The sequence below is a fragment of the Coccinella septempunctata genome, chromosome 8, assembly GCF_907165205.1.
Source record: "Coccinella septempunctata chromosome 8, icCocSept1.1, whole genome shotgun sequence".
NCBI classification, from domain to species: Eukaryota; Metazoa; Arthropoda; class Insecta; order Coleoptera; family Coccinellidae; genus Coccinella; species Coccinella septempunctata.
The window spans coordinates 21,411,139-21,423,705 of NC_058196.1; the positions used below are offsets into that span (position 1 = coordinate 21,411,139).

General features: G+C 35.5%; 1 protein-coding gene across 1 annotated transcript in view; it reads right to left on the reverse strand.

The window, feature by feature from the left end:
* The window catches only part of LOC123319598 (protein timeless homolog), a 358,706-nt gene extending 346,366 nt beyond the window's left edge, over positions 1-12,340 (reverse strand). The window contains exons 1-2 of the mRNA XM_044906624.1: positions 11,717-12,340; positions 11,337-11,517 (exon numbers count right to left, since the gene is read on the reverse strand). Of these exons, the coding sequence (XP_044762559.1) occupies positions 11,337-11,517; positions 11,717-11,967 (432 nt within the window). The 5' untranslated portion in view covers positions 11,968-12,340. The remainder of the gene's footprint in view (positions 1-11,336; positions 11,518-11,716) is intronic.
* Positions 12,341-12,567: the final 227 nt, after the last annotated feature.

The following is a 12,567-nucleotide window of genomic DNA, read 5'->3' on the forward strand; positions in this document are numbered from 1 at the left end:
TTTTCTGTACACTGAGAGATCGTTTTTTGAATTTTTCAGGTAAATTATTCCATATTGACAACAAACTATATGTAACATTTCTCTGCAAGTATGAGAAGTTTGGCTTATCCTCAATTAAACAATTTTTCCCTCTGGTGTTATAGGGATGTTCTATATTTTTGAATTCAGAAGGATTATTAATGACAAACATTACACACTCATATATATACAAACTGTAAAGGGTTAATATACTAAAGTTTTTAAATATAGTTTTACAGGTTTCAGTTTGTTTCATTCCAAAAATTACTCTTAAACATTTTTTTTGTAGTAGAAAAATTCTTTCAACTAATGGAGATCTTGCCCAGAAGATTATCCCATATCTGATTCTTGAGTGAACGAAAGCATGATAGGCAGACAATGCAGCATCCACCCCTATTGTATCTCGGATGACCCTTAAAGCATAGCAATGTCGTGCTATATTTGGAGCAAGTTTTCCAATTTGACTCTTCCAGTTTAGCTTAGAGTCAATATTTAATCCTAAGAATGACAGACTTTGTGTTGTTTTGATGTTTGTATCTTGATGTTTTAAATTCAACTCATCTGTTTCTTCACCTCTGAACAATAAGACTTTAGTTTTGTCTATATTAAGCATTAGGTTGTCTTCATTAAACCATTTATTCATTTTTTCCATATCTTTTTCAAGACTAGATCTACAATCATTTAAATTATCAGCTTCAGTAATTATAGTTGTATCATCTGCAAACATAACAGCATTATTGTCAGTGCACTGTATCAAATCATTTGTATAAAGAATATAGAGCAATGGACCTAGGATAGATCCCTGGGGAACCCCGCTCTTCACTTGTTTCCACTTCGAAGTCTTTATGTTACCATCTTTCCCCTTGCTGGTTGTTTTTTGCATTCTGTTTGTGAGATATGACCTTATTAGATTCAGTGCTACACCTCTTATACCATATTTTTCCAACTTGGCTAATAGCTTCTCATGATCAACCCTATCAAAGGCCTTTGACAGGTCCAAACATAGAGCAGTTGTGGTGTGCTGTTGGTTCAGTGATTTTATTATGGTTTTGAGTGCTTGGTATATCGCATTTATGGTAGATTTACCCCTTCTGAAACCGCATTGCTGTTTAACTAATATGTTATTTTCCTCAAAAAACTTAATGAGTTTATCAAAGATTATTTTTTCAAAGATTTTGTTCACATTAGATAGTAGTGATATGGGTCTGTAGTTGTCAAATCTTTCTCTACTGCCTTTTTTGAATATTGGTATCACAAGTGCTTCCTTTAGCATCTGAGGATACTTCCCTGTTTGTAAAATCTGATTGAATATATGTGTCAGAGGTGATGTTATTATTGATGCACACTTTTTAAGAAGTTCCACAGGTAATTCATCATGACCAACAGATTTTTTATTTTTCAGATTTAGGATATAGTGATACATTTCTTGCTCTACAACTGGACTCAGAAAAATACTCTTACTGCAAGATTTTATGTTATCAACATTAGTATTTACTTCACTGTTTTTCTTGATGGAGTCAATAAAATATGAGTTGACACTATTTAGTATATCGTCTTCATTTCCTTGAGGAAATGGACAATCCTACGCATACCCCGTAATCGTCGCTATGTCCAAGAAGTCCATCCATTCCGAGGGGGTAGTGTTATGGTATGGGCCGGGATACACATTTGTCCTGGGAATATGACCGCCCTACCCTATAGGGAGCATGTCAATGACAATGTTGTGCCAGCCAAATTTTCACGCTGCTTATTGGTGAAACTCTTCAATTTCTAGACGATAACGCTAGACAGCACCGTACAGCCATAGTTGAGAATGCGCGCGAGGAGCTTGGTATTCCACATTTACCAATACCTCCGCACTCACCAGATTTGAATTGCATAGAACATGCATGGGATATGCTCCAATGAAGATTAGATAATCATCAACCTACCCCAGAATCCTTAAATTATCTGATAGAGCTTCTGCCCCGTTTATGGAACCAAATTCCTCAAGAAATATTAAACAACCTCGTGTGTAGTATGCAAAGAAGATGTCAGGCTGTTATTGATGTCTTGAAATGCTTGAATTCTCTGGGAATAAAATTTCGTTCGTTACTCCATTTTTCTTAACCACCCTCACCCTGTATACGCTACAGACCTACAGGCTAAAATTAATTTGCAACTTGAAATCATATTAATATGAATTTTCAACACAAAAATTTTATTCTAACTATATTTTTTTGCAATTTAAGTCAATATCCCTAACTCATGTGGAGCAGTTTATATTATATGATATTCTGAGAATAAGTTGAAAATGAATTGGCATTTAACAAGGTTAGTGTAGCTGGATACAATACAATTCAGCATATGAATGGCTTTTTGCTCAAATCAATCTGATGATGATGAGGGCTCCCCTTTTAAAACTACCTGTATGGCTTGCTTCGTGCTTTTGTCGTTTTCCTATACCCAATAAACATACCCAATTGTTTCCGATGTTACCAGGCCTATTCTAGGATCGATTGCTTGATCCTGATTCATGTAGAGTACTTCGACATGCACAACCCTGTTTCAGTTCCAATGTAACAGCATATAACTCCGTTTACTACTATTTTGCCGGTAGCAAATTTTAGTTGTCGAAAAAATAGTCGTCGTATCCATTACGATGCACGCGGGCATTCATAATTCATTGAAAATGGGCGTACGGGCGGGCAGATTAGGACCGGTGTTTTATTGAATTGAGATATCGGGCAGTTAGGGGCATTAAACTGCCATTATGCCGACTGGTCCACTCGATAGCTTACGTCGATAAATCGAACTGTGTCCGTCGAATGCAACATTTTCAGGAGTCCCGGATACGTCGCCCTTTTTCGATTTATGCCCCGTATCTTCGCAAAATTGCCGATATACAATGATTATTTATGACAAGGGGGGGAAGCGGAGTAACGCTGCGCTTACGGAAGAATTCTGGCTATGCAAAATGATCTTGTAAAAAGTATAGGGAAAACTTTTTTGAATGTTTGTTTGTTCTCATCGAACTGAGTCATTTTTTCACCAAACATCTGGTGGAATTCTTTCGACAAAGAAAAAAATCGTAATAGGGGTTCGAGCCTAGGCAACGTTCTGGGATTGTGGAAGATGACTCTGGCATCGCGAAAACGAAACAAAACATAAACATGTGGCTGGACAATGAATGGTTCAGTACCAAGTTCATCGGATTAGATGCATCAGGTCACTTTTGAGATAATCATAATAAATTTAGAGTGAAAAAAAATGTAGAAAATCGAGGCAGTTTCTTGAAAGTGCTTATGTTGGTAATGTTGATGATGTTTCCCTATTTTTACGACGATTGTTGGTATATTCGAACAGAAAGATTGTGATGCCCATTGTGAAAAAATTTGAGAATAATTTAGACGAATTTTATTGGTGACATTTTGAAGTATTATTCAATTTTTTACATTTGTCCCAAGTCTCTTCTGTCAGTTGGTATCGAAATGAGCCATTTCATATAATCGTGAAGGTTACTAAAAAATAATGAGAACAATTCGGCAATCCTAAGTTCCCATTTTCATTACCACGTAAATATCGAACGAGCCAATATCCTAAACGAAACCACATGGTCGAATAAGGTAAGCTCATCAGATTATCCCCAGTTCAATGACGGACGGACCTGGTGAATGTGTATATATTTATACATATATACAGGGCGAGTATTTGAATCGCAAAAATATTTTAACAGTAGATTCTTGAGGTAAAAAAAACACTTTTTTCCTGTACCATTTTTTTCCGATTCAGCCCTGATAAAAAGATATAGCCATTTTAGGTTTCATAATGAGCAGTGCCACCCCTGGTAAAACAAAAAAACCTTCAGAATAACTAGCTAATTCTGTGATACTACACATCTGTGGATCTTTTAAAAAGAGTTGCATTCGGTCAAAGTACCAAATTGTTCGAATTTCATACATATTTTTTATTTTTGAAAGTCAAATTACTCAGAGACTATATTTGGAAAATTCATTTCTTTCGACAAAACCGTTTGGGAGAACTATAAAAATAACATTTTTTATGTTTTTCAACAACCTGTATCTTTTAAACCGAGCCGATTCGGAAAAAGTGGTAAGGGAAAAAAGTTTTTTTTGGACCTCAAGAATCAAATATAAAATTTTTGTACGAGTCAAAGACTCATCCTGTATATGCAATGGTGTATATGCGTATGGTGTTAAAAAATAATAATTTATTGTAAACAGAGAAATAATAAAAGTTTATAACAACATAGGGAGAAAAACGCTGCTGCATTAACCATTTTTTTATGTTTGTAACTTGAAACATGCCGTACAATATCTTTTCTTTCTTCAAATGCAGTGCTTAAGTGACCCAAATACTTCGTACATTGGAATTCAGAATCAAGTTTTGTTTTTTTAAGAAATGAAAATTCTTTTGAAACATTTTACGTAAATTTGCACTTCCTTTTTTTATTATCCATCTCGAATATTCTTGAGAAAAATTCTGAATTGAATTCAAGATTTTGACGGACGTTTTCCAGTGACGGACTCCTTGAACGATTAATAGACGTCTGGTCACCTTAGAATAAGGAGATAAGTTTTTTTCCACTGCTTTGCGATAACTCAGCTAACAAACGGTCTAGGCCGTATTAGGGTCGATTTCAGTAATCATCTTCAATTTTTTTTCAACTTTGTTATTTTAAAAGTTTTGTTTAGGTGATTTCTGGTTAAACGCTTCATTCTAACCAGTTCTACCTTCTGTTGAAAAAAAAGCCTCACCTACAAATACACCCTGCATAGTATGTAAGGTTGTCATAATCTAAGAGCCACAAACGATGGTCATGTAGCAGTGAGCATAGTCATTAAGGTGTGCACCTCGGTGTGCACTGTGCAACCCTTCGTTTAATAATAATAACAATGTGTGCGGAACTTCTGATCTGAAAGTGTTCGGCTTCGAAACAGATCCGTTCTTCACATTTCACTGAATCGATTTAAACTTCCAGGGATGATAATGTTGATGTAGTAGTATGTGATCATTCAATGTACTTCGTTTATGACTTGTAAGAGACTTCCACATGGTGAATTGAAAGCTTTGGTTGTATCATATGCACTAAGTACTATTATTTTCAGGGATTCGTGTATTTTATAAGAACTGCATTTGTTACTTTTCTCGGTATGTATGTATTTGACGTTGCACATGCTGTGGTATATATTTCCAATATAAATATTCGATTTCGTCAAAAGTAAATTACATAAATTAATTTATTGTGATAATCTGTTCAACGTTAAGATTTCAAGCCTTAAATCTGTTACATTATATTCCATTCAGATTATTGATTTGGCCAAGCGGATGTGTTTGATTTACAGAGACTTTATGTTTGATAAAGTGACTGAAGTTTGATGGAGCTCTACCTTGTATCAGAAAAAATACTCACCTTTATATCTGTCAGTTCAGCATTTCACGTTTTAAATCATCCCCATTCAATTCTTTCAAATCCACAATGAAATATCACTGTATGTATGAGAAAAGGTTACAATTGATATCATTTTCAGGAGAATGTCAGATATCAAAACTCGCAAATAAAAAAACCAATCCTGAGAGTCATTGACTCCCAAGTCAAACAATCTGTTTGGCAACTTGTTGTATCAATTTTCCCTCATACATTTTTGAAAACAAATATATATATTTATTTGTTTTTTATGAGAACGAGTTTGTGTTTTTTTTTCGGCCAACCATTGGTTTAAATTAGAAGTTACCGTAGCAACAACTTTTGAAGACCGGAATCTGAGTTCGTGCAAAAATTCAAACCATAACATCGCAAATCTGAAGAAAATGACGCGACATGAAAATTCAAAGGCGCATCTGATGAATTTCCGTCCCTCTCAAGGAAAGTTCCGGTAAACTAGCACTACAGTATAAATGATTACCTCGTTTGTCTTGTATTCGGCGTCATCAAACAGATTATGTGCTCGCAATCTTCCTGGCGACACGAACCTAATTTTTCCTTAACCGTATTCTTGCGAGACGGGAGAAGAAGAATGATTAAACAAAAATATCTTGCGCCAACGGGATGAGAGTTAGAAGATGGTTCTGGCGGATGCCAGTGGCCGCGGTATTCCTAGGGTTTTCCAAACGTCTTCAAGCTCAACGTATTTTGTACATTCTTCGGCGAAGGTGGAAAAACAATATATGTATACTAATCAGCTGATAAACTAGTTTCTTCCCGTAAAAAAAAAAATAAACGATAATACTTTGGCATAATCAGCATAGCGTGCTATAACCAACATAAAAGAATTGTTTTTCTTGTGTATTGGAAAAGTACATTATTTTCCTATATGAATGAATATGGCCGATGCCTGATGTGAATCAATAATCAAACTAGAAACTGAATTACTTTATTTTTAATATAAAGTTTTCAACCTCTGCACATGTTTTCACAACAGCATCTTCTGATTTTATTCTCATATTGCATCCATATATTCTTCACTTGTTGTCAAATTCTTGTGTATTTTCACTATACCTACTCCATTTCCCTTCTTCAACATACGTATGATATAGAGACGGAAGGTATATGATATATAGAAGCAGAGCAGAGCAATATACATACTCCGCTTTGATTAAAATACAAATAAAAAAACACCACATCGCATATATTCAAAGTAAGACAAATCAAGACGTGTATTTGAAATATAAACTACAAAATACACTATTTCAACTATTTTCATTGAAAGTACAAAACACAAATCACAAAATGAAGTCAGGTGTAAGGTTATGTAACGAAAAAAGAACTACTCCAACCAAGAATATTAACCAGTAAAAAAAATGCCTTTCATGAATATGAATTTTAAATGTACTTTCAGTCAAACTCCATCACAGCGTCGTGGTATGGCATCTTAAACGTACCTCTTTAGTGAATTTGATGATCAATCGTGGCATTCGTACTAATAAACTCACAGGATGAATTATAATTATTTTTTTTAATCATTATATGATTATATAACGAATAAAAAAATACCGTTGAAGAATGACAATGACAAATGATTATATACTTTCGAAAGTTGAATCTAGGGGATAAGCGATCGCCATTTTGTTCACGAGAGCTAACGTACGATATTTTCTACAGTATTCATCCAGTTATAAAATCGCTTAGGTATATTCGAAATACTGACTTTAAAATATGTCATCGTCATGTAGTTGAAATACCTATTGCAAATTACATTTTTAAGAATTGAATCGAAAATTGCAAAAACCAAACCTGTAGCCAAATCCAAAAATTGTCATACTATGAATTTCCACATAAACTATTATAATTCTAAGTTGTAACGTTTCGGAGTCTATATCAGACTCCTTCATCAGACGTTACAACTTAGAATTATAATTTCAACGTTATTTATTTTGAGTTCATTGTCAGGCAACAATTTTTTCTAGTTAATTTGCTCCTGACAAATTAGCGCGAGAATTTACGCAGGAGCAAATCGTTGATTTCATTTTTAATTGATTTTGTTTCAGAGATTGGGAGTGAAAACCCTAAAAAGTTTATGAAGAGATGCAGAATCCTCCCAGAATAAATTTCAATCGAAATATGAATTTCCACATAAAAATTACTCGAAAAGTTCCGCCATTCGCTAGAATTCGAAACCTGCTGATATTGAAGTGCTGCCATCTTTTCGATGAAAGTGGAAACTATTGTAATATAAGGATAACTTCTACTTATCGTTCGAGTGTTCTGGCAACACCCCATATTTTGGTAGTCTTTCCCCCCCTTACGGCTTATACGGATGGCGAGAAAGTCTCGTGGAATACGCTCCTCTTAACCGTAAAAGGCGATCTTGTGCGACGGTTGTAGCTCTTGCCCTTCTACCACATGGGTATATGCAGCACTTCCACAAGTACGGCAGCCATCCAACGCTCTACTAACTACAGTTTGCGAAACACAGCTACAGTTAGCAACTATTTATTGAGTTAAATCTTCGGTTAACCTGTAACTATGGAAGTTCCATTTTTGTTACACTGCTATGGACGTGCAGCCCCATAGACCGCTATCTTTAAGTGCTGGTTTCTATCTTGATGAGCAAGCATTAGCAAGAATTAGGTACTGAATGTGAATAAAAGATATAATTTCAATAAACATTATGTTTATTTCAAACGAAATCTAACGATTCAACAATCAAATACACCCATCAGACTTTTCAGCTTGAGATCACTTCAAAGGTATATTGCCACAGGAAAACGACTTTTTTAGTTATTCTAGCTACTTTTACAATAAAATATAAGGAATACATAATATAAAAAACTCAATATAATCTTCCCAAAACGAAACATAAAAATTTCGACAAGGTTCCAACTTGGTCATATTTATTGGCAGTCTTTGCAAAGAGGCTTAGAGCATTGTAGGCATATTGGCTACATTGGTGGGTTGTCTTTATTCTTTTTATTTTTGGTGGGCCTAGTTTACACGTCTTACGTTAAGGAACAATATTTTCTTCATTCTTGCGATGGCATATAGGGCCCAAAACTCGTTTCAGCGTCATGACTAATTCATTTGGCAAATGACGGTTAATAACCCGTCTTTGGCTGTTACTGGCTCTCTGAGTCGACGAACTCGATGTTCGTTTGCCTGCAGTCGTTGGTTGATCGTTTTTCTACATTTTAGTTCAGAAAACCTAAAAGAAACGAAATCACTGTCAGCGTCAATTCATCACACAAACGTGGACGCACTCAATATATAATGTGAAATTATTCAGCTGGCGAAGTAATCTTCACTTTCAGCGTTCGTTTCGCCACTAAAACCCAAGCTACTGAAACCGACATACGCGTGGGGCACGCGGGAAGAGGGTAGCACGAGAATCACAACCTACAAGCGGCCTGTGAGACCGCATGTCCATAGTTAAAGGTTAAATGTTTAAGTTGGTAGGCTCCTAAACGCATGTTAAACTAGTGACAATTAATCCAATCGAATATACATCCATTCCATTTTTAAGCAGTATAATTTCCACATGTATCCCTCTCTATATCTGCCTACCCTCAACATTTTCACTCATTTCGTAGATCAAATCTAAAGGCAGGTTCCATTTGACTTCTGCTTCCGCACTCTTGCTTGTCTTGTTGCATAACATCCTCGATAACATCTTTATGTATAGAAGATAAATATAGATATAGATAGAAGATAGTGAAGATATTTTCAGAGATAGAGCACAACTCCGACACTTACAAACATCCAACTTTCTCTGACAGTAGCTTGTAGACGCTGTAGTATACCTCCTATAGTTTCCGAGCGGTGGACTCAACACTTGAGGTGACACCCGTGGTCTTTATTTTCATGGGAGCACACGGATGAAGACGGAAAGGTCGCCAAAATGCTTCAAATATACCCGCATTCTTCTGGGGTGTAACACTTCTAATATCACTGAGTGTTACAGTCGTTCATTTGATTATCGGATCAGTTTCGTGAAACAAGCAATTATAAACGATGCATGGCAGAAGAGAAGACCTGTCAAATGGACCACCCAAGCCAATTCAATAATCCCTATCAGGGAGCAATGAACAGTAACCGATTTAGTCCGTCCTAGAAAACTCTCCACCACTGTCGAAATCTAATAAAGAAGAAGAAGGTAGCTCGTTTGGAGTGACGCGCTTCGTCCAATTATAATTAGATGTTCCCGTCTAATTTGCGCGAAAATATCCCTGGAAAACTGGCGTACTGAAAGCGGCAATTTAGCTTCCTCATCGTCTGCTCATCGGTGAATATTCGCGAGGAAACGTTGAATTGCCTCCATACCGATGCACCGGAAAAGGTACCGCTATCACAGCTGCACGGTGAAATTTTCTCTAACGTTTCATTCGTTATCAGCCGGGATGGAATAAAAAACATTACGACAGGATTCTGCAGAATTCTTCGATTTTATTCTAAAATGAAACGTTGGTGGAGCACCTGAAACTTGCAATAAAAAATGAGGAGTCAGAAAACCAATTAGAGGCGCGCAAGAAAGATGAAACAAATCTATATCGATTAATATTAACTATCTCGGCTCTTGGCTGGATAAAAGTAGCGAGAATCAAAGGAAAATCCTTTCTATTACCTTACTCCTTTATTGAACTACTCAGAATTCTACATATACTGAATTAATTGAGAATGACCACTATAAGCATCACTATTTTGGTGTTCTTATGCACTTCTACTTCACTCAAACTATTGTATAGGTAGGTTTCGGTGTAATATCTTAATAATCATGTCCCTGATCACGTCAGTCTGGAGAGTTTACAGCATTGATCAGTACTTGTATTGCTTGTAATTAAGAAACATATTTGGAAGACGAACACATATTTGGTATGTGTAATCAAGTTAATTCTTGAAAATGTAATTTGCAATGGGGAATTCTCCTCAATTTGGGTTATCACTGCATATGCAAGTTTAAACTGACTAAGTATGAGTTTAATTCATGATTTTTTCAAATTCACCGCGGAAACTTTTCAAAATCATCCTTCAAATATGGGGTTTTAAAATTTAAATCGCTTTGTGCGGAGTTTAAGATTTGGCAACAGCGCATACAAGACAATGAAAAGAGCAATGTCCGATCAGCTGGTTCATAAAATAACAGCTGTTGATCTACAGGCGCGTACTTACTGGCGAGCTTCAACTGCAACCGGCCATAAAAATCCAATAAAATTTTACGACCTTCCTCGTTCGTCGCAGACTTCATAGACAGCCATCTTTGTCTATCTCATCAAGATAATGCATTTGTTGTCCTTTATTATCAAGGCATATTTCAGTCGATGTTGCCTGCTTGTACAATTCTCACAAAACTCTTTATACTTTAAATACCAATTTTTATTTTTCATTTTTAAGTGCTTAAAATAATTTTTTTAGAGATATTTCATAAAAAATACATCATTTTCGTCAGAAGGAGTATTCCCTATTGGTATTCCAAATACTTACCTATTGAATTTTTTTTAGTTGAGCAGTATTTCAAACACCTATGGCTTCAAAATACACTTGGCCATGATCCCATAAAACAATTCTCATGGAATATACCATATTATACGGACTAATAAATTTCTCAAATTTTCAGACAGCAAAATTTTTGTTGTATTCGAAAGACTACATGAATAATTCTATATTGACTTGTATTTATACAAGAATCAATGAAGAAATAGTTTTCATGAGTTATTGGATGGGTTCAGCAATATTTATGATACCGCATCATAGCAATTGGTGAAGGATTGGAGGATTTTTTATCCTTCATTAAAAATTGAGTTGCATCTCAATGGTACGTATTGATGATAATACGTTATTAACAATATCAGTGCTGGCTTTCTTCTCATCAGGTTAAGGTACTTACTTTTTCTAGTATGCTGCTTAGACGGGAACTCAGAACTGACCATAAACCTTCATCAGCAAATGTCAACTTGTAGCTTTGTAGATGGTCTTCAATCTGCATATAATAATTTCTTACATTTTTATCTGTAGGAATTTCCTCGTTCCAAAGAATCAAAGGGGGTGTTGTCAAGTTCACCAATAATCTGGAACAAATAAAATCGAATTGTAATTGAACGTTGGTTAAACATATCAATATTGATAATATTTCTACAGTATCCAATGTATTCAACAATCATAACTTCTGAAAGAATGCCGAATATCTTCAAGTTGTTATATGAATACAAACGAAGAATTATTATTAGTAATAAAACTAGGAGCAATTACAGAATCATCAGAACAAACCTGAGGAGAACATCGAATAATTCGGTCTCTTCCCAGTAGGACTTCAGAAGTGGCAATAAATCAGCCTCAAGAACCTTAGACTCCCCAAGCTGTCTCCTTATATCATGGTTTTCATCATCCCTCCTCAGATAACGAATTAAATCCTTCACAGTTTCGAGGGTATTTTCATCTGCATAATACTTTTTCGTCTTATCATCGTAGTATCCCAAAGCATTACAGGTCGCAGCCAACTCAGCCGACACTAAAGACATTTTCTTTGAGAGACAAGGCGAAACAAATTGGTTTTAATTAACACCAGTAACTAAGTTTATTTCTAGGTGGTTAAAATGAAACAATTTTCGGGCGAGTTTAGCCGTAAACAACGCGACGATGAGGATAAAGTTTCAAAACACTGCCAAAGTTGCCTTGATTAATAATAAAAGTTTCGTCTTGAACACCGAGTTTCACAATTCAAAAACTCGCGAATACACAAAGGAATAAGTCGCTGTAGGAAAATAGAAAACGGTTTTCACTCCAGGCTATTATAATATCAATATGTTGTTCTCGTCATTTCTAAAGACGTAACAAAATAATAACAATATAAAGCAAACGCGAAACAACCACAATTTCAAAAGTTTTGTGAGGTTAACACAGGGGCTTGACACTTCCTTACCCCCACCCCAAATACGGTTTTTAGTTCTGCAATCAGTCGCTATGTGACTCTGCATACGAAAATATATATCATATTCTCCACAGATTACTGTATTCTGACATATTGGATTTGTGAACGCCAACAGTGTCAATGTCAATATGTTTTAATGCAAATTCTTGTTTACAAACGAGATCTTATACGAGAGTAAATTAAAAATACC